Raw genomic sequence first — 23,363 nt, 5'->3', positions numbered from 1 at the left:
GGTAATCACAATCTTGTCTGAAGGCAACATATCTCACATCTCGTGCATATTTGTGGAGATGTTGCTTAGGAGGTTTCTGTGGAAAACAAAAACACATTGTTGGTGCCGTCTTGACATGTGTTAATTTGAAATTATCATATTGACACAAATATGTTTGAAGAGACCTATCTGTTATGTCACATTAAGACAATGATGTTGATTACGTAGCCACAATTTCAGCAGTATATATAAACTTGGAGCACCTCTTCATTTCCATCGGGTCATTGGGTTTAAATAAACACCATGTAAGAATCCAAAGGACACATTGTGCAACCAGTATTTTCTTAAACCCTGTGAAATCAAATTATTCATGTGGAATTAGCAGGTCTCAGAATGGAGTCTTCAAATAATGAACTGCCATTAATTCTAAACCCCTCCCACAGTGCTTTTCATTTCTCTGCTTGTCTGCCTGCATGTGTCAATGTGTCATTCATCTGCTCCTCTGGCTGGAGGCAGAAGTAAATCATGCACAAAAAGATATGTTTACTTTGCAACAGGGGGGAAACGGCAGCAGAAGGTAATTTATCGTGTTTCATCTTTCGGGTATGAAAGAAGGACGTCACACATTTTTTAATCAGACTGCCAGTGGAAACTTTGGATTACTGTCTGACAGGATCAGATGACAGCAAGCCAAATTGAGCGGATGTCAGCATGTGTGCAAAGCACAAGAATCTGACCCTTTCTCATGAAAAATGTACTGTAGTCAAAGTCAACGTATTAACCACCTGAATATACCTTACACAGCAGGTCGTGCGTTTCATTTCAGTTTGGATTTAAATTTACATTAAATTTCAAATTTCCCGTGACTATTTTTTAGCAGTCTTACTTTTTACCTGGCCCCATTGTTACCAATCTGAGCTTGTGATCAGATGGCCCTTAAAGGTACAGATGCACCAAACCAACATCAAGGAATTGCCTGCCACTAAGGCCAACTGTGATGTCACCTTGCGTTGTCTGTGTTTGGATCAGAAAGTTTTACTCGAACATACCACAAAGACTACAGCTAATGGCCAGCTGGCACGTACGTTCTGCACCTGCCTGAAAAAAGGTAACCTTAACCCTAACCCTAACTGAAGAGCTGCTATTAGCTGCATGGCCAGGAAGGTGATCATCCAAGTCTGCCACTGTTTTTCAGCTTGTTTTAGTTCATTGATTTGTTTGGCCAATTCTCAGAACTCTGAAACTATTCTTCAAATCGGTTTCTAGCAGCCACTGGGAAGTCTTTCTACTGCCTCCCATAACAGAGAAAACTAAGTTAGCAACTTGTTAGTGAATACAGTTAATAATTTAGCGGCCAACGAGGAAGCTATTTCGCTTAGCGATTCAACAGGTTGCTAAACACAGCTTGAAAGAATATTAATATTTCGCTGTCTTAACGATGTGTACGCAGACAGTTTCTTGCAAACACGTTACTCATATCAACATTGCAGGCTGTAATGTGAAGAAATCAGTGTTAGTCACGACTCAGTATGGAGTGCTGCTCCCAGGTGGTCAGGAAAGCAAGGAGCGCTTTTTTAGAAAGGCATTGAATAAATGTTTTATTGCACTGACGGGCGTGGAGTTTGCAACATGTTTCCCGTAACAAATTTTAAACCCTTTGCTGCAGCATTAAATGTTATTCAGTTTTAAATAATTTAAACACAACGTTCTGCTGACATCTTTCATAAGATTGCTTGCAAGACGTGCTTTGTCTTTTCTGACAACCAGACACCCAGCTTCTCTTTAAATATTACATACGTCAGTGCCAGGGGAGAAGAATGGTGTACTTAAGAAGTGAAATGGAAAAGTGCTGACAGTTTCCCAGGCTTCTTCTTCCAAACTAACCCGGAGCTCCCCAAACAACTAATGTCCTAAGGAAAGAGCTAATATCAATCACACCATTCTTTCCAGAAACCTTCTGAAGGGCACTTGTTTCTGTGAGAGCTTCACAGATTTGAGAGCAATTGCGTTCTTGAAGAGCTTATCTCCTTTCGGAATTTACCTTGGCACCGTGCCACGTGTCTCACAAAAAAGTCGCCTACGGTTTTAGAGATATGTAGTGAGGGGATTGTCCAGAGAGCCACAGAAAAATACTCTAAATCCCCAAAAAAATTAAACATAAATTTGACAAACCACATGCAAACTGTGCAAAAAGTGTTATAATAGTGCACCCTTGGGTATTTTTGGGGAAACAATCTGACCCTTCTGCCTTGCTATTAGCTAAATTCACAAAACACTAAAGTGCAGAGTTGCTCCTGACAGATCATAAAAGCAACACTTGATTCAGGATCATACAGTGCAGTGAAAAACACTTTTCCACAAAGCAGCAGGATAATCACTGGCTGTTACTTGCTAATTGCAGTAATCCAGCTGCCTTCTATCACAATGTAATTATAGGTTGATTTGTTGTGTATCTACCTGCTGCTTTAAGCAGATCCTCTACACGGCTGGCGATCTTACAGATCCGGGATCAGATACGCGTTAATGGAATACAAAGGAGACATGGAGAGATAAATATTCACTGAGTCACTGATTCCGATCTGGAGTCAGAGTTAAGAGGCGGCACCTCTGCTCACGCCGTCTTGCGCCAGCTTGTTCGCGGCAGGCCGTCTGCCTGTACGTGACACATGTTTATGGAATTTGATTAATTAAAGGTTGGAGTTGGCACCTGAATCCTGACATAAAGATTACAACTCTGGCACACAAAAAAAGAAGAGGCGCCCCTTGTTGTAAACCGTGTTTGTGCATCCCCGTGACATTTCACACATGTTGTGGTCTAAAATCACAAAGGCTGTAAAGTGATCACAGCACAACACGTGAAGCGAGGGGGCAGGTCTCAGACTGTGTGGTTGAGGAAGGAGGTCGACACGTTTGAAAGTGACAGAGTTTGATGGGAAGATTGACAGTCTCACGCTTGACTGAAGGACACGAGACCACATACAGCACCTGTTAGCTTAGCTTAGCATCAAGGCTGGAAAGGGAGTATACAGAATTACATGTGGTCCCAAAACATAGCGTATTATTTCAAACCATATTCTGATCTGTCATGTAACGCATGTAACTGTCATATAACCACAATACCTTGTTGCTGGCCAGTGCTAAAATTTACTTGAGGAACGGCCAACACAATTTCCTACATATCCCGCAGGCTGTATTGTTAGTTTCAGATCGTCCAAAATTCTGCACCACACACCTGCGCAACTAATGACTTGGATATCATCCTTAGTTGTGATTTATGTTCGAAGTTATCCACACTCCAGAGTGTACAACATTCTCTCCACCATCTTCTGTTCAGTAATTTATTCATGATATATAATGATTACTATCAAAATTCCATCTGAGAGCCAATAACGTTGTTTCTCCCAGCAGTGTCAGCATGGTACCTCACATGTCATCAGTGTTGGGCAAGTTAATTCCAAAATGTAATATATTTCATATTACAAGTTACTTGCATTTAAAAGTAATACGTTTCATTACAATATTACCTTCTGTGTAGAGTAATAAGTTACAAAATAAACATTTAAGACAAGGTATTACGAAATAAAGGCAATATTTTGTCATGGCGAAAAGTCCTTTTAACATTTTCACCTCGTTCTTTTAATCTACTACAAGTATATGAACTGCAATTTACATCGCAGTTTTAAAGGTTGTCTTCTGTGAATGATTTTTACTCTCACTGAGACACAAATCTCTTGTGACTCATAACTTTACATATTTCTATCCATATTTTTTCTTAGTTAGAGCTTTGTTCATTACCACACACAGTCTCATTTATGAGTACTGTAAAACACGGAGATGTATTATTGTTACTGTTAAAGTATTCTGACATGATGTGACAATAACAACCATGAAAATCCCTTTGCAAACACAACTGACTTAACAAATTAAAACTATTTTTTAATAATTAAATCACCTCTAACACCACCTGTAACGTTAGTGTCTCACCTTGAATGAACGATCTGTGGAAATGTGTTTATACCTTAACAACAGGACTATATCATTAGAGATTTGTTTTACCTTGTCACTTAATCGAACAGGGATTTAGCCGACAAGCTTTTGAAACGACGGCGACTCAACTGTAGAAAGAGGCAGCGCATCCTCCACGACACACTCAGCCCCCATCCTCCTCACTTCTCCTGGGTCAAACATCTTCACCTCTGATCTGGACAAATACAACTTTCGCTGTTTCGATTCGCTCGAGCCGTCATCTTCCGTCTGTTTGCTAGCAAGAGGTCGTTTAGCCTCTAACTCCAGGTGTTTCTTCAGGTTACTTGTACTGTTTTTAGCCGTAGATAATTCCCTCGGCCTCTAACCAGCGCATAAAGTGCACCTTGCTGTGAGGTTCTCGTCCGTTTCTGTGGCAAATTCAAAACAGTCTAGTGCGAGTGTAACCACTTAGAAAACAGTCAATCAGTTTTTGCCATCCTGCCGTCTTCTTCTTCTTCTTCTGTTGATTTAAAACCTTCTTCTTCTTCTTCTTCTTCTTCTTCTTAAGGTGTTTGTTTGAGTCTGTGTCGTTTTTTTCGAAACCTCCGCCTGTACGACAGCTCGGATTGTAAAGCGTTACCGCAGTCACTAACTGTAATAATATTACTAAAATATAGTAGTAAGGCGTTATATTACTCCGTTACTGCCAAAACGTAATATATTACGGTAACGCGTTATTTTTGTAGCGCGTTACCCCAACATGCTATTGATCATATTAGTGCAGTAACACAAGCACAGTTTTTAATGTTATCTTGTTACTCTTTATTAAACAATAAACTGTGTTCGTAAGTTAGGTCTCTGTATGAAACTCACTGAGTGTATTTCTCAAAATAACGAGCCACTGCATGAGCTGGCAACACATTTGAGAGGAATGCGACAAATACTAAAAACCAAAAGAACCATTTATTTATCCTAAGGATGAGAAATGGCTTTTGTCCGTGTACACGGCAACTTCATGATAAGCTGTATCTGAATTGTGATTTGTCACTGCAGTTTCCCAAATCCCACAGCAGCCGAGTGCGCTAGAGCTCGGCATAATAATTCACACAGCATGTTATCCTGTGTCAGAAAGACAGAGTACCTGCCTGCCGCTACAGCAGCTTTACATGAGAATTATCTCCATAAATCGCATGGTTCTGTTTGTGCAAGATGGAATATGTCTGTGTGGAAACAGCTGGGAAACGGGGAAGATACTGACAAAAAATAAGAATTAAACACTGCCAGTGTTGCTACACTAAAATCAAATGTTCTGACCTTCTTAAGTCAACTCAGAGTAAACACCTCTGTTTATTTATGGATTTAAGTTGTAGCTAGGGCATAGACTGCCTACAGACTCACCGTCTGAGGTGGAGCGCGAACACTTTCCCAGAAGTGATATGTCGCCCTCTAACGGTTGTAATGCCTTAAAACGACGCATTTCAGTAACTGGTACAACTGCCTCATGCGTGTGTAGTATTTACTCTTTGGAGCCACTACATAAAAATGATATTACAATGAACAGTGACACAAAAATATTCCATGAAGTTTTATGGTGAATTTAGAAACAGGAGCATTAACAAACACACCACAACATTACAGAACATAACAGAGTTTTTTTTTTCCTTTCATCTTTTACAGCAAATCTAAGCTAGGGAAAACCAAAATATATGGCCGCCGCTGTCTTGTCTGCTTTCAAAGGATGTTATTGCAGTTAAGTGGTGTTTATTGTGCCAAAGATAGATGGATATTAGACAGTTACATATGTTCACATTATGACTGATAACCATTTTTCTTTTTCCCTGCTGGTGTGAACCAGTGTGAACATGGCATTAGAATATAAAACAGCATATAAAGTAACAACTGATTACACTGCAAATGGTTAAGGTTGATCATAATTAGTTTCTGAGTGGCCATTTTCAGTATTAAAAACAGTGTAGTCTAACTTTTGTGCATCAATTTCAGTTTGTGAAAAAATGTTTTATTTCTTTTATTTTTTATTTATTTTTTTGATGACCCACAGATGAGCCTCAAATGAAAATCAGCGTCAAACATTTCTCTCTCTTTTTTGTCTGGAGTCCAACCAACACCAGATACGTATTCTAACTTATGGTGTATATATCTACATCCATCTTTGCTTTTTTTTCGTTGCACGAACAAGTCACATTTTAAATCTGCTTATTAAGTTGGTAACAATATACAAAAGAGATTAAATAAAAGAGCTTGTGGCAAAAACTGTTAAGTCAAACCCCCAACATGGAGTCTTATTTGCAAAAGCAGAATAAATAAATCATTCACAGCTTCAACAAAAAGCTTGACTTTATTGTAAGAAATAAATTCACAAGTCTGATTTAACAAGTAGAGATGAACAACCAGTAGGTGTAGGTGTTTCTGCGGCCACGGGCGCGAAGCAGTAGTGAAGCACGCTCTTGACAGGATAAACACTGTGTATTCTATAGAAATGCAGGCGTATGTAGAGTTTGACTGCAATCTGAGTGAAATCTCAACATTTACTACAGTACTGCTAAAACTGACCTTAAAAGGGCGTAAAGACAACATATGGAACTGATGTGCTAGAAATATGTGAATACAAAGTTTTGAAGACCTAAACCTGGTCATCCCTACATATGTGACAGTACGCCTTTACAGATCTACTTAAAAATAGGCTTTAAATAAATAAAACAATTCATTAAGTTCATCCACAAAAATGTGCATTCTATACGCACACGGATGCTAAGCCAATGACTCTGGCTGGCTTTGAGTGACGTTGTTTGTCCACAGCATCTCTGCATCAGTTTATTTAAATGAACTTATTTTCACACCCTGTCTCTTGACCCCCCTTGCTTTATTTTAGGGGGTCATACACAATAAAGTGTAGAGATCATTGGTCTAAATAAATCTTTTGAACATTTACAGGAATAAAAATCCTAAAAAAATACTGAACATTTGGATTTGCCACAAAATCTTTGGTTAACAAAAGTAAAACTACCATCTAGGAGTCTTCATGATCTGCTATCAGTCAGACTGGAGCCTGCAATCATGTGTAGGCAAACAGTGGACTGAAATAAACTAGACTTAATGGCACTTTCAGGGTTACTAAAACAACCATTACTACTACTCTCCTCGATATACAACAATGTTCTTATCGGTCTCATGAATCTTAATCTCATACAGCAGGTTGGGTGGGAGCACCTTCACCATGTTGTCCCAGATGTAAACAGCAACATTCTCTGTAGTGCTAATGGGTAGAGGGGAAAGAGAAGACGGTTTTAGCAAACAAGAGTGTGAACTTAGTCCGTAGACTGTGCTGCAAAAGCAGTTTGGAGGGGTACACACCTGACAACACTGGCAAAGTAAGGGACGTCCTTATCGAGGTTTTTATGATCCAGAGGAACCATGATGACTTCCTGCAAGGGGGGTGGGATCATTTAATCAGTCAAATTGAACGAGGACGACTGATACATAACAAGAGAGCTGCTGAAAAAAGGATCATAAGTTAAGGAGATGCAAAACAGAACATTTTCAAACTCATCAGCTTAACCGGATGACTGTGAAGGTTTTCAGTCATCCAGGTCATGGCATATCCAAAAATATAAAAGAAAGGCACTGGACATGTAGAGTTTCTTGAAGACATTTGACCGCTGATCTAAGTAGCTTCTTCTGGTGTTATAATATATAATAGGTTTAAATACCAAGTTTATGATGGGTTACAAACACAGAGTTTCCTATTTAAACCTCAACTCTCCACCAGTCCTTTAGAAGTCAAGAAGCTACTCAGAATTTTGGACTCTTTGGGTTATCATATTTGGTGTTCTCGGTCCCATTTTTTATTTTGAAATTCTCCCTTACCATGTGTATTTCAGTAGTTGCATGTCCTGCCTTTGTCTGCGTTTCCTCCTCTGTGATAGATTCCTTCTCCCCAACTTGTTCAACTTGTCTTGTTCCCTCATTAGTTCTCAGTGTATGAGGTGTAGTCCTGCCTGTCTCTTTGTCAGTTTGTGGTTTTCCCTACATTTTGAGTGAGTTCATGCCTGTGTTTTCTTGTTCCATGTTTTGACTTCTTTTTCATTTTTGGATTACCCTGCTTTACTCTGCAGTGCTTTGTGTTAAGTCACATTAATAAACTGAACTTTATTGTTTCTTCAAGCTTTGCTTCCTTATGTGCCCTGTGTCTGAGTCCTCCCTTTTCTTACCATGCCTGTTACGTGCCAGGCAGCCAGGTACTCTGTGTGTTTGTGACTCCCCTCCCCTTTCCTGTGTTATTTCTTCAGGTAATGGCTGCAGAGATGCTGCTCACCTGTGTAGACAGGCTATTGGATGATTACCTCATCAGTTGGCCAATCACAACAGAGGAGAAACCTTAAGATGGAGGACGGCTCAGGCCTTCACTCTCTTTTCTCCTGCCTCTTGATTTGGCTGCACATGATTTTGCTGTCTTTGTGTCTTAGTGCTTTTGCATCTACTTTTGTGTGTTCAGGTTTGTGTGGGAGGTTTTTGGGACTAGGTAAGACGGGGTATCCTGTACATTTTGTGCACTCACATAGGTGATTATTGTTATTCCACTAGGTTTATGGGTTGTGCCACCGCTGTATTGTTTTGGGGAAAGTCTCTTGGTAGACAAGCCAGTTAGGCATTTTTGTTGATTTTATTTTTCCAGAGGTAGCTCAGATAGGCCGTCTTTTGTTATATTACTTTCATTTTATTTGGCACAACCTCTTTGTCCCATCCTCCCTCACCTTAGCCTGTCTTCCTTTGTTACAATAAATTACTCTTGCTCATTTTCATAAGACTTGTTTGTTTACTGGTTGTCGTGTTGTCTGACGTAACAATGCCTATGGCAGGTATTTGAATATTTTTCTAAAGGAGCCTGACAGCATATCAAAGTCACAAAATTAAAAAGCTGCACTTGTTCTTATTTTATGTCAACATTAGCTTTAATAGCCACATGTCATGTAAACATGGTCTGTTTCATCAAACTTTAAGGGTGTTAGCAGCTTTAATTTCACAGGTATAATACATGAAATGTAGGTGTTTATCATGTCAAAAAACACTTGCCATTGTGCATAAACATAGTAACATATCTAAAAAAAAAAAAAATTAAAAAAAATCAATACTTCAAAATCCAAGAAAAAAAAAGAGATTGGAAATTTCTAGAACAGACTACTGGTCATATGTTCAATTAACTGTGATTAATGGTAAGGGTTTGGGAAAGGCAATGCTTGTTTAATGAGGGAATGTTTATATAGATTATATATGCCAGCCAAGCAACAGCACATTGTAGCATGAAATGTATCCATTCCAGATTAGCAAAAACAGGTTTCACCACTTCTTGCATCAAAATAAAACTAGCAATCCTTTCTTGCAAAGATGTGATAGTATTTGCAGTTTCATTTTATGTAGCCAGCTTTGTTAAAATCCCATTAAGAAAAATACATTGAGGTTAAGATAATCTTACCTCAATACACTTCTTCAAATCTGTCAGGTTCATGACCATGCCATTTAGACGATCAATCTGAAAACACATATACATGTTTATACATGTGCCTGTAATATGTCTTCAAGACTAAAACAGCAGATCAAGTTATCGATAACATAGTTTTGTATAGTGTTTATGACCTTAATGGAAATGGCTTTTGTATACTCACCTTTCCACGCACCGTTACCTCCACTGTGGAGAGAAACGAGAGCACAAACTGAGCAATGGTGCATGGAAAAGGTATTAGAATAGTATTTATGCTAATAAAATGTTATGTGATAGGGGTGAATGAAAGAACATGACGGACCTTTGTAGTTGTGTCCATGACCGTTGGGGTTGTTGCACTTTCCGTAGACTTTTTTATTCTCCTCATCGCTTAAGTGAATGCTGAAAAAGATCAGAGGGCATTGCATTTTTGGTTCATCCCAGTTTGTTTTGGCCCAAGGTTTTTACAAGTCAAACAAGGAGAATGTGCCAAGGGTTTACTGACAAATGCTGCATTCAGGTACATCTTGTACACTGCATTATCCCAGCAGATAACTGTAATGATCATGTAAGAAAATGAGAAGTGGGCAAATGCCACGTGAATAAATTGACTACATTAGGAAGTATTTCAATAATTGGAGAACATTCGCTCTATAGCTAATGTAATAAGGTAATTACTAGTTAAACTTAACTTCTGTAACAATTTTGTACCCTTTCATCATCATGGCTGTATGTGGGTTATTATACAGTGTTTCTTGCAACATAACATTATTTTAAAATAAAAAATAATTATATTATAAAACAGAACGGCACCAAAATTATATAAATCCTAATATAGCTATAACAGCTGCTTTTAAATGAAAGATTAGGGAGATTATTTATGGTACTAGGATAAAATAGTGAACATCTCACAAGCCACGCTGAAAAATGAACAACTATTGCTTGTTTTGTTTTTTTTTTTTTACTATTTGGGCTAATGCTATTTCATCTTGATGATCTGCTATTTTAAAAACTGCAATTCTAAAAACCTAAGTAAAAAAAACCCTAAAAAATAGGCCCACGAATGAACGAGCAAACGTCATGGCATAAACTGGTGCTCTTCAAAAGTTTAAAAGGAGTCAGTCGACTTGACTAGTCAACTAAACGACAAAGCATAGTAATAAATAATTCGGTTTTGAAATTTGAAATAGCTTTCGGGTCATTTTTACAACTGGTGCGACTGCACGTGAACGCAGCGTTAGCGAAACCTTTCTGCGGATTCAAAAGAAAAACTACAAATCCCACCAGCATGAGGTCAACTGCACAGGTTTAACTGAACGAATATGCAAAGCAGAGCCACGTGTGGCTGTCAGTGACATCTCCACGGCTTCTTTTATGCTCGGATAGATTTTTCCTTTTCTTTTCCGGCGATCACCGCTCCTCAGAGCAGTACCAGCCTCCGTGCAATACACGCTCGGTTTCGATTTCATCCACTCGCATTGTTATGAAAACGACACCTTCACAATATTTACTGCAACTTCATATCGTCAGGTGATTGCTAGTTTAATTCGGCGTGCACGGTTATCGATAATTTAAACGGACAGTCAGAAATAAACACAGTTGTTGCGCTGTGAATATGTAACAAGTGGGTGGAGAGAGGGGGCAGCTACCTGTGGAGTCGGTGGCAGGCGCTGAAGCTCTGGACTCGGGTGATGTATCCGATCCGCTCCGCTGCGCTGTTGCTCACAGAAGATCCGGCCATGGTCAGTACCTAAGGTCTTGTGGAGAGAACGTTTCACAGAGGGAGAGGAATAATCTGCTGAGAGGCCGGAATCAGGGGGGATGAAATAGTCGGTCGCAAAAGCTCCAGCCCCCGTGACTCACGCTGCCCGGGGATTGGCTCCAATCAGGGCGTAAATACAAGTCACATGTCCCAGATGCGCATCGAAGGCCCTCGGGCTAAACGGGTGGAAGTCACATCACGCAGTGTATCAATGTGTCTGTGAAGGTCCCAGTTATGCAGGTCATGGTATATGAAAAAGATGCAAAAAAGGAAAGCGGATAGAAGGCACAACTGGAATTGTAGGGAATTTAAATAACTAAACTGGTTGCAGACCATAGTTATTGCAGTGTCTAATGAAAAAAACCTCCACAGATGTTCCTACTTAAACCCCAACTTCTCCATCCCACTCAAATGAGTTCCTTCAATTATTTTGTTGTTTGTTTGTTTCAGGAATACACTGTATCAATGTTTTTCTGTTTGTCTGTTTCCACTCTGTTTTTGACACTACAGTGCCTGTTTTCTCCAGCTTCCAAAAACAGTCTTGTTAGTTTAAAGGTTTGGAAAAAATGTAGGCAGTTGGAAGATTCTGAAAGGTCTCAGTGACACAAAAACCTCTCAGCTATTTTTGTTTCTCTGTGCCGTTTTCTGCGTCTTTGTTGTTGCCAGTTTTGCATCAGTTTTATGTGCTTGTCAGTAGTTCTGCGTTTCTTTGTAGTTGCTGTTGGAGTCTCTCAGACTGAGATCCAGATGTTGGGGATGTTAGGGAAAAAAAAAACTATTTGTGACAGTGTGACAGTTGTTTTATTAGTGCACGTACATCGTTGTGAGACTATATGTTCAGATCATGTTATAGTTTTACCTGTACAACAATGCCTTTGATACACTTTAAGCTTCACAGGAATAGAAAACATACAAAGTCTGTAGAGCTTGCTGCCTTCGTATTCAGGATTATTCACATCCGGACAACAAATACATTGTATTTATATGCACAATCCAGATGTTGTGCCATATGAATATTTAGAACTGGCCTGACATAGTGAGATGGTCTATTTTACACAGTAAATAATGAATCTTGGACAAATGGTTAACACTGCTGTTGAAACTCTATAGGGTGATGGCTGCAGTTTGTGTACAAATACCAAATTTGCACGTTCTATACCTGCAACTGAGAGTAATGAATCGAATACTAATGCTGTAATTACATAACACTTTTTAGAGATGGAACTGCTTGTAAGCAAAGCCTTTATAACAGGTAAGAAATTTTAAATCATTTACAGTTAAAGTTTTTCTTTGAAGTCTCATTCTTTGATAAATCTACAGTAAACCCTTTCTTTCTTTGTTTTCATATGTACAAAAATGTGTCAAGTACATTTTGGTGATACCACAAACTGGTGATAACAGCTCTGAAAAGCAAATCCCAGTAACGTATTCCAAAGTAATCCCAGTGCACAGTGTACCTTGCAAAAAGAAAAATAATAATAATAAAAAAAAATCTAAAACAAATCTACAACCTACAATGGCCTTTACACCCTGCTACATGATGCACTTTAAGATGAGCTGAAGTTACCTAGCATAGCCACTGGGATGCCATTATGGGCTATCTTTCAACAGATGCAAAAAAGAAAAACCCCTCTGCACTTAACTGGGTAGTTCTACAGCCAATCAAAGCAACAAAGTATGTGACGTCAAGCAATTATGCCATTCACGACAAATGTCATAGCTGTTCATCCTCACTTTTCCATTGGCGGCTCAGATATCTAACACTGTTACTCTTCTGTCTATAACCACTTAAAGCTTATCCAAAAATACGATTGGCCTGGTAGATCTTTGCCAAAGCATAATCACTTCCCACTGGAGACTCTAGTCTGACTTTTCACCACCGAAATTATTGGGCAGGGAAGTTGGTCTGACTTCTGGGCTAGAGTTGTAGTACAAACTCAACAGTCATTGCTTTTGGAAAGCTAGAAGACAGGAAATGATGCGTATAGTGACCAGGGTAATGAGCATGCTGATCTCAGTGTATAAGATAGCTAGCTTGATAATGACACTCTATTAAACAGAAATGGGTAGTAAATGGCACACTAGCATCCTAGCTGTTAGCTCTCCACCTGTACTTCACCATCAGGCATTGTAAATCCTCACCATGCCACCAAACCTCTTTCACTTCCCCCCAGACTTTAAGATTGGTGAGACCGTGCACGCAAAAACATGACCTCCATGTCCTGGTTGGTAATCCAGTCTTGGAGGAATGTGTCGCTGACTGTCTTCCCGCGGGTAGTCATAGCATATAGGAATCATACATACAGTATGATACTATGACAGTAGAACTCATCCATCTTAGATAGTTCCAAGAGACTGACTGGGATCAGAACTCACTCTCCTCCAGAATCTCCTCCATGGTCTCCCCAAGCGTCATCTCGCCATCGCTGCTGGAAAGACTCTTCCTGGTGAGAAAGTCCAGTCCGGCTGTGTCACAGCCATTCAATCCCTGACCTTTGACCTCCCCTTGTCTCAGCTCCCCACGTCCTCCATGCACAGCCACCTGAAGCAGGTGTGGGTGTATCGTGGGCGTGCCACCCTCGTCATAGGAGTCACTCTGCTGGGAGCCCTGTGGACGGCAGCCTCGAGTACATTTCCACAGGTGCTTTAGGGGCGCCCCCTGAAAACAGGTTCTGACTTTGAAGTGGTTGGTGAACAAGAAAAGCTGCCAGCGCTTTTTCAGCTCAGCTTGGACCTGAATAAGACAAGAGTACCCAATTACACTACAGTATGTCAACATTACTGGACGGCTTGTTGCTGCCAACAAACACTTTAAAACATTTATTTTTAATCCTTTTTTTTTTTAGCATGGCTGACAATTCTAAACAGCTAGCTATGATGTTGACTGCAGGACAAGCTGTGCACTTTGGACAACACAAGGTTTAGAGGTTCATCTTCATGACTCCATTAGTCGTTACTGTCTTCCATCTTGTGTTGGACAAGAAGTGTACCAAACCCTAAAGTTGTGGTCAGGCAAACAAGCTCATTGGATCCATTGTAGATTTAAAAATACAAACTGATTTGTGCAGATACAAGCTTTACAGACAATAATATGAACTTAATATGTATATGTATGTGTACTTAGTATAAAGAAAAACTTACCTCTCCATTAGCGAAACAGTATAGTACAGCAACCAAGAATCCCTGAAAATGTTCACACGTAGCAATTACAGTTGTGAAGTGGTTTCAGAAGAAAAAAACAAGTCAAATCAATTTGTGATTAGCATTACTGCAGTTACCTGAAACGAGCTGAGGGTGAGGTTGACAAAGTTCTTGGCGTAGCGACTGCTGCCTTCCACGCATTCGTCTATCAGCACAGTGAAGACCACCTCGTGAATTCCCAGCAGAGGAATCAGGACCAGCGTCGCCCTGGCCAAGCTGAAGATAGACAAATTTGAAACAGCAGTGTTTGCTATTCTTAATGAGCATAGGATGGAAAAGGACAAAGTACAGGACATGGTTTATGAATATATGCATGAGCCTCTGTCCCATGGTGACGTTTATGGTTCCAGCTTAGGGGGGTGACATTTAAATTTGGGCTGTATGGTACATGATTAACATTTAAACGCTCAGCCAGGAAGTCACCGTACTTTTTAAAGACCAGACTAGAAAAATATCTCAAGGTCAATCTTGTTTCCTGACATTTGGAAGTGGGAGCAGCACTGATCTTAAATACCTGTATCTGTAGTCGGTGAATTTCACCTGATCTGCCTTCAGCTTGGACAGCAGCAGCATCAGAATCTTGATGAATATGAAGAAAATGACCTGCAAGGTACACCCATGGCAGATTTAAGGGGTAAGAATGAGAGGAAAATGATACCAGTAAATTTACAAGGAAGCGCGTATCTGAAAATGTTTCTGTCAGTGTGAAAATAGTCCTTGTGACTAGAGCTGCTTCAATAGGCTATCACATGGACGCACAAGACAGGAACTCTTAAAAACAGCATGAAATCAGAGTGAATTAACTTACCGTCTGGCCCCACAGGAGCAACATGATGCCTGTGGAACTAACGTGACTGTGGTATGGTTCTTAGAACAATGTTCATGCTCTGGTTCAGAAAACTCACCAGCACAGATAAAGTAATCGGGCCCCTTATTATCCACCAGAACCATCTGTTCACAATGGACCAGCATCTTAGGAATAAAAAAAAAGGCTTATAAGTGTGGAAAACAAACAAAGGACATTTTGTAAATTTAATCAATTTAATGTGAAGTGTTCAGACACTTACTCTGTGTTTTCATATAAAATCTTGACCACTGTCCACGGGGTCACAAACAAGACAGGAGTTCCTAGAAAAGTATCAAGAGCATGAGACGCGAGCTGCTGGGTGCAGCTTTTCAGACCAATAGATCGTCCGAAAATTTAAGTTCATTAAAGTGACCTGATCCATTCTGGCATCTCGATCTATCTGCGTTTACAGAGCCCATCGGGATTAGAGGGCGTCACTCAACTTACAGCCATGCATCATGTCAACTAGTCAGTCCTCACTTCCCCTAAATCATGTGATTTATTGTTTTATTCAGTTATTCATGTTTAATAGCCTGTGTAAATATAAAGACCCATGGACCAGATGATATTATCCAGACAATGGTATTTGGAGAGTTCTCTCAATGCAATTTGTATAAAAGCAAGACAGTTCCAGTGGAACTTAGTTAGTCATGCTCCTTTCTTTGAATGTCAGTACTGCTTGTACTTTCCGAAGTCACTCTATAAATTGCCACCATTGGCCACCATCGGCCACTATATGCAACAACAGCTGGTGTGTAAAAGATCGAGGTTGTATCACCAACAAGACCAAGCCAGCAACTGTCCAGGGAATCAAGCCACTAAGGCGTCAAAACCCTAAGACTGACTGTGAGTCAACTACTTTTGATTAAACAAATAAATTCCATTAACATATGGGGCGGGCCTGCAGCTAATTTTTCCACTCTTATTAAGGGGTGCACAAATGATACACAAATTCCTATAAACAGACAACGAATCAAATACCGTGATAACAGCCAAACAAGAAATTTTTGTCTTTCGGCCACTGAGCAAATTTACCGTTGTTATTTGAATAAATCTAAAACTTGGCTCAGTTCATATGTCAGAAAACCAGACAGTTTCCCAATACAAAGGCATGCATACACACAAACAGCTCATCCTTGATTTACCCCATCCTAGCAGCATGTATTTCTTCAGCAGGCGTCGCTTGGTCAACACAGCGGTGAAGAGCAGGGTGTGAAGGAAAACGGCTTCAACCAAGAGCCAGAAATAGTTGCAGGCCACAAAGTACTCCATGCACACTTTGGAGAATTTGCACATCAGCGCAATCTGTTGAAAAGTGTACATCAGGTGGATTAGCTCAGTGTTTATATCCACCGTCGGCATGTACCACACAGTGAGAAGTGGTGAATAATCTGCTCCTATTATTTAATAATGAGGCAGTGGTGAGTGTACCGCTGAGCTGGAGTACGAGTTCCATCCGGGGTTGTCCTTGGGCAGGTTGGAGTACATGATGTACAGTATTAGCTCTTTAGAAATGACGGCCGCCGCCCTCAGGATGAACGACACAAACAGATTCATGTGGATGTAGTTCCTGGTGCAGTGGAGTTTCCTGGTAAGCAGATACAGGAGCAATCTGAAGAAACTATTGATTCATACATCCTGTAAAACTATAAAATCATTACTGCGGGCACGTGTCACAACATAAGAGGAAATTAAAAATGAACAAGGCGCACACATCTACATGGAAATGGTTTCTGGAGGTTTATAATGTCATTAATAATGATGGATCGCCTCATAAATCGTTGTGTAAATATCTCTTTATAGTGGGCCATCTCCTTAGACCTGTATAACATCAGTGCAGTTAAGGCTAGTAAATGTGTCTCATGCCTGATGTATTATTTATATGAATGACTAATACAACCCGCATTGTGATGGTGAAAAACAATGCAAGCATTGAAACAAATATGCCATTAAAAGACTCACGGTCCACGCTTACTCTAAACAAAAAAGAAAACTGTGATTAAATTTGTTGGTACGTTTAGTAAATTGAGCATTTTGCGAATATTTTAGTAGCGGATAGACGTCCTGATAGACCAGCATACATTAGGAGGGGCAGTAGGAACGGAGGAATATGCTTTCAATGTTAATGTGTTACCATGTTTGGGTTTGGGAGGCAGACAACCTCTATACTAGCTCTATACCATGCTGCTATAGGCCTAGACTGTTGGGGTACTACTTTCCTCTCTCTTGCTATCTGTGCATCCACTTCTCTATTGTATGTTATTAACTGTGTGCACGCGGTTCCTTTAAAGCATCTCGCGACATTTTGTATTGTTATTGATGCCGTAAAAATGAAACGTAATTGAATCTATGTCAGTTAGTTTGAAGACAGAGCTAGAATGCTAAACATAAATTTGTACACAAAGGTAAACTTTATCGGCAGGACCTTCAGCAAGACCTTTGTTCTCTACAACTGACCTCAGCATGCCCATCAGGAGAGTGGCCAGTGTGAGGGAGAACATGGACAGTGAATACCCAATGACAGAGATGAGCCTGAGTGCTGTCTGGCGTAGCATTTCGTCCTCCTATACACACAAACACACACATCAAATTCAGTTGTTTCTAATAAAGCAGTGTCAAGGAAAAACATCTCTAAGGGCTTTTGTTGAACTATAAGTCTCTTAGTCTTTGACAAAAGGCTTTGAACTCTTAACACTTGACAAGATCTGAACTCTCCTCACCTTGTCTTTAAAGAAATGGTCCTCCCGACACTCAGAGTCGTCCCTCCAGGGCTCAGAGGAGTTCTCCATCTTTCGCCATTTCCCATTTTCCAAGCATTCTCGGTATACCCTCCTGGTGCTGTCTGCGGGTAATTGAAAGACACATTTATATGCATGGATTCATCTGTCAGTCTGATCAGAGGAGAGAGGCTGACTGACAGGTAATCGTTTCTCCCTGTTACTTTTTTTTTTTTTTCTGATTTTTTCAGATGAATGACCAAATCCCAAACTGGATAGGGTATGGCTGCATTTCTACTCAGAGGAAGCAATGAATTCTAAAATTTTGCATGAGCCGTCAACACTTCTCAAACGATTCAGTTGTTTCAAATGGGCTAGTTTGACATTCACAGTCAGTGAATATTATGTTAGTGATTTAAATTCTAAGGGTATGTGGACTCTACTGTATGTCTGTATGTCTATGTCTGTGACTAGTAGTGAACTTGAGTCCCTTTAAGAGGAGATTTGTCTCTGGATTTTCTCATTGTTATAAGGTACAAAGTCAAATGAGCTTTTTTTTAGATTATTCTTTTTTGCTGATCAGACAGAACTTCAGTCTGTCATAAGGCTTTAGCTAACATTAGCATTTTCAGGCCATACTGTTAACATTAGCAGGTTAATTTGATTAGCTAGCTTGACATTAATGATGATTTTTACACTCAGAATGATGTGGTGATTAGCTAGTGGCTAACGCTGTACGAAAGACTTATGTTAACAGTGTTACAGTTAATCCCTTAATTCATAAGTGTAAATTTTCTGAAAGTTCAGAATCCACAAGTCAAAAAAGTTAAGTTGCTAACGTGCCAACTAATCATACACATCCCCCACTCCACTCAACACTAACTCAGTGACAGTGTTGCTGGCAAGGACTTAGTTACTGTCGCTTGTACTGTGAATGCAACATAACATTGCATCTATTCTAAAGTCAGTAAGACTGTGTTTTCGTTCCAAGGTTACCGATAAAAATATTTTGGAAGATCTCATCTTGACAAAAAAATCGTATTAGGACTGCGCTGTTGAGGAAGGAAACGTGACAGTTGATAAATTCAAGCGTGACTGTGTAATCAAATATTAACACGTTTAACTTCCATGTATAGTCATTTAACTACACGTGGTCCCGTGACTACAGAGGTCTGTCTTGTGATACACTAACTTCTCAGACATCTCAGAAGGACAGAGGGTAGTTCAGGTTTGAGGATTATTTTCACTTCATGGCCTCTTAATGTTGGTTGTTCCTGAGGTAAAGCGAGAGTAAGTACAACGTTACCTTCGCTGATCCATGGTAAGTAAGACGGACACGGGACGGACACGTTTCCAGGAGACGAATGCGGCCAACATACAAACATGTCAAATGTTCCTTTACAGTAGTTTCCTGCAATGACAGAAAAGTCTAAATATTTTATGAGGGTTGTAAAAATCCTGATAATTAACATCTGCAAAGAGGCTCACCAGTTGTTGAGAGAGCACCAGTTGCCAAAGTTGCGTTGCAGTTCTCCAAGTATTCGGTCCGTTGAGCTATCAGACTTTCAAGCAGTGAGCCGGTCACCTTTCATGAGGATTCCGGGGAAAAAAAGGGAGAGCAAGTTATTATTTGGCAAATTGAATTGTCAGTGATATCTGTGGGTTCAAATTAATTCATATAGTTTTTATTCATGAATCAAACTTTGTAAACTTGTAAAATACATTTGTACGGGATACTGAATTTCCCCTGGGATAAATAATCTAATCCAATCTAATTGAAATCTGTACTTAAAGTACGTCTGTGCCAAGTACACATTTTAGGAGATTAGATTTAGATGGGTCAGAATCATAGACTGTGTATAAAAGACAGACGCTAATAAACATTCAAGTGGTCCTTTTGAAAACGCTTTCTTCAGCAGATACACCATCTCAAAGAGAGCTTCACTGACATGTCTGGTTTGGAACGACTGACAAGCCCTCCTCAGGTTCTCATTCACATACACCCCTCACTCCACCCCAGCACCTCCTTGGTCTAGGGACCAAGGAGGTGCTCGTATTTGTAATTTTATTTGTAATTTCTGGCACAAAAAACTAAAATATCCTTAACAAATAAACAAAATGACATACTGACAACAATTAGAAATCCCAAAACTGGTAGTCAACAATCCAGATGGTGACTTCACTGTAGTTGCCTCCATTTTATACAGTCTAGGGTCAAAGCACATCATTTTCTGCTCTGTCTCTTTTACACAGATTTACACAAAAGTGCTTCTTTTCTGACAACTGGATATGAAATTATTTGGAAACATCGCTCTACAAATTCAAAAACTGTACTGTAAAATCACAGCTCACATACAGTATATCTGTGCAGCACATTGGAGATAATCACACGGAACAGAGACGGTTCATTTGATTTTAATTTTAGCTTCAAAAGTACAACTCTTCATACTGGGAAATGTTGTTTCAATATAGCAGAAAATGAGAGGCCATGAGAGACTGCCATAGAGCTGCACCAGTGGAGCTTCTGGCCACTTGAGAGACATAACACTGCCAACGGACCTCAAGTGCCCACTTCTCCAAGTATGCACATTACCCTGTGTGTGTTTGTGTGTTCGAATGAATTAATGGGTTAAATGCAGAAGACAAATTCCCATTAGGACAATGTGGCACTTTCTAAAGAGTGTAACTCAAACATTTACTCTCCTTTATGCATCGCTTTGGTCTCCACCAAGTCCGTTGTTTGTTTGTTTCTTGTTGTTGTTGTTTTTTTTTTCCGAGCATTTGTGGGCTGCACTGGAAAAACAAGTCTGATTGATGGAAGTTTCACTTCACAACTTTCAGGAATAAAACTGATCTGCTGCTATTGCCCTGGTGCCTGACACCACAGAGCATTCTTAGAAGTCTAGTGGGGTCCATGTCCTCAAACAAAAGGACTGTTTAGCGCAGCTATCAGGCAGATGGTTTTAAAGTCTGAATTGAATTCTTATTCTGTTGATTGATCTTATGATACAAGACACATACCAGCATTCTTTTTTTGTTTTTTGTTGCTCTTTTAGCAATGTTTTCCTAATTATTATGATCTGCTAATTTTATGATCTGCTTGCTCACTTAGTATTTTCATCCTGTGGATGTGAGCAGTGGATGTTGCAGTATCCATAGTTACCCACTTGGTGGGAGTATTAAACCAGCAGCATGATCTGATGCTGGGGGAACAATTTCACCTGAGTGTAATCTGCAAGCGATACAGGCAATTTATCAACCCAGCACACTACGTTAGTGTCAAGCCTGCAGCAATGCAAACATACCTCTCTATTTAATCTTATCTAAGGGATATGGACAGTGTGGGTGGGAGGGTCCTCGGCTCAATCGTAAACTGTAACTCTGAATTTGCTTTGCTGTGAGACGTATTTCATTTATTTGAGAAGGGAGCCGTGGAGCCCTGTTCACCAGCCGTGTTCTTCATAGTTCAGCGTGGAGGATAGCAGATCTCCCATCTTCACACCTCAGTGGGTGCAGCAGCTGAACCTCTCACGGCTCACCCACCATTTTTGCCACAAAAAATATTCTCATGTGAGCCGCCTGACAGCGAGCATTTCAATTCGCTGAGGCTCATCCTGTTGAGGAGCCATCCAGCGCAATATCACCGGTGAAGGAAAGCTAAGACCTGCTGCCTCTGTATCTCCTTTGTTGCCTCCCAGGAGGCAAAACCTGCTTCAGACCCAGCCAGAGCCTCAACTCCACAAATAATCTCCTGAATTATCCAGTTGAAGATGAATGTGATTCTTTGAAACACTCAGATCTTACCTGCATTGTATCTGAAGTGTTTTTATTCTTCATTCCCTTGTGGAAGGACGTAATTTTTATTTACGACTCCCGGAGCAGAGGGCAAGTTGTTGTTGAGAGCACCCTAACCTAACCCTAACCCTTAAGTAATATTTTCAGGCAAGTAGTGCAGAAAAATGTACATGGGAGTGTGGGGGAAAAAAGACTAATTTAAGGTAAAAGAGAATGAGCTACATGTTTTATGATTTGCTCTCTAGAGTCAACTGTCAGCTGGCTCTTCGCTGGGTTGCACGTGAATTATAGGGAGACTCTTTTGTAAGTTTGCTTTAAAATAAAATGTTAAAAAGCAGCTGCAGCAACAATCCAAAGCCTGAATGTGAGTTAACGGAAAAGTGTCATTAATGTGCATGCATAATTTACCTGGTTGCTGAAGGCTATAAAGAGGAGCGTGAGCAGGAGTTTGGTCCTCTTGCGCCAGGTTGGCAGCATGGTGCCGTGCGTTCACATTAAGGGCAGTTGGTTTTGCTTTTCTTGTCCGGTCGGCCACTTCGTACCTCTCCGTTTGACTCTTCAGGCCTCTCGCTCATTCTTGCCGTTGCCTTTTACTTCCACTTCCAGCACCGCTGTGCTTCCCTCTCCACGTAGTTGATTTGAGCTTGACCTCCTGAGGCTCAGGTTTGTTGGGATTGTTAGAGGTTGATTTTCGAGAGAGAGAAAAAAGGGTGCTTATGGAAGCTGGTGTCCCATTTTCACCTGCTTGCCCCAAAAGTCCTTCAAGTCGTCTTGATCCAATGTTTTCTGTAAGAATCCAAACCTCTCGGGGGTTCTTTCAGTGAGCTACTCTTTGACCTCCCAGTGAGAGGTCTCATGTGGAGGGTTATCCTATTCAAAGGGATCCTCGTCAGTTCATGAAGACCTCTCTGGCTAAGAAGGAGGTGGCTATGTCTGTACTCCCTATAGACACAGCGCAACTGAGAGCGCCTGCGGATTCTCACCGACAGATCGCCTCTCCCACTCCGTCCTCCCCTAACCAATCAAGATAAGGCCCTGGGAGAGACGGCTACATAACTGGACTAACTTTGTTGTCCAGGAAAACTGATCACACAGGAGCAAATGTGCACATGCTGATGTGCCAACAGCCACTGTGGTCAGATGCACATATGGATAAAAGATCATAATACGGCAGGACTGCACATACATGCACGCCTCCTGCAAAAATCACCTGTTCTCTCAACACAGAGGAAAGACACTTAACCCTCCCTTCTGTTTAGCTATCTCACACAGTGGCTGGGCATCACCCAGCATTCCTGACACTAATGGGGATCTAGTGTAAACTGAAAGCACTGAAACCAAACACAGGCAAGAAAATGGGACAGTGGCGAACCAGAGGTGCCTGCTCAAGTTCCACGGTGTGCATGAAACCCGTCTCACCACATAGCTTAGAAAAAAACGTTGACAAGGGATGCAAGTGTCATATTTTTTTGGAGTTGGAACCACTTAGCATTAGCCCTCTCTTGCGTATTATTATATTTACACTGTGGGATATATATATATACACTGTGAAATAAATCGAAGGACTATCTTATCAAATATGGCAACAATTACTTCATT

At 40.4% G+C, this 23,363-nt stretch overlaps 2 protein-coding genes across 2 annotated transcripts; both read right to left on the bottom strand.

Moving 5' to 3' along the window:
- Nucleotides 1–6,282: 6,282 nt before the first annotated feature.
- On the bottom strand, nucleotides 6,283–11,834 carry pts (6-pyruvoyltetrahydropterin synthase). Its single transcript, XM_047609801.1, has 6 exons — nucleotides 11,092–11,834; nucleotides 9,765–9,844; nucleotides 9,627–9,649; nucleotides 9,437–9,493; nucleotides 7,318–7,388; nucleotides 6,283–7,219 (listed from the first exon to the last, which is right to left on the bottom strand). Exons 1-6 carry the CDS (start codon nucleotides 11,181–11,183, stop codon nucleotides 7,096–7,098), a joined length of 447 nt encoding a protein of 148 aa, XP_047465757.1. The 5' UTR covers nucleotides 11,184–11,834; the 3' UTR covers nucleotides 6,283–7,095.
- A 152-nt stretch (nucleotides 11,835–11,986) lies between these two features.
- On the bottom strand, nucleotides 11,987–22,735 carry LOC125022854 (glucagon-like peptide 2 receptor). Its single transcript, XM_047609800.1, has 13 exons — nucleotides 22,173–22,735; nucleotides 19,458–19,554; nucleotides 19,276–19,380; nucleotides 17,973–18,094; nucleotides 17,710–17,816; nucleotides 16,684–16,840; nucleotides 16,398–16,557; nucleotides 15,473–15,533; nucleotides 15,311–15,377; nucleotides 14,920–15,008; nucleotides 14,483–14,621; nucleotides 14,346–14,387; nucleotides 11,987–13,938 (listed from the first exon to the last, which is right to left on the bottom strand). Exons 1-13 carry the CDS (start codon nucleotides 22,239–22,241, stop codon nucleotides 13,570–13,572), a joined length of 1,584 nt encoding a protein of 527 aa, XP_047465756.1. The 5' UTR covers nucleotides 22,242–22,735; the 3' UTR covers nucleotides 11,987–13,569.
- Between the last annotated feature and the right edge of the window lie 628 nt (nucleotides 22,736–23,363).

Source organism: Mugil cephalus, chromosome 16 (assembly GCF_022458985.1).
Source record: "Mugil cephalus isolate CIBA_MC_2020 chromosome 16, CIBA_Mcephalus_1.1, whole genome shotgun sequence".
In the NCBI taxonomy this organism is placed as follows: Eukaryota; Metazoa; Chordata; class Actinopteri; order Mugiliformes; family Mugilidae; genus Mugil; species Mugil cephalus.
The sequence above is the reverse complement of the archived record's forward strand: the minus strand, read 5'-3'. Positions and strand labels throughout refer to the sequence as shown.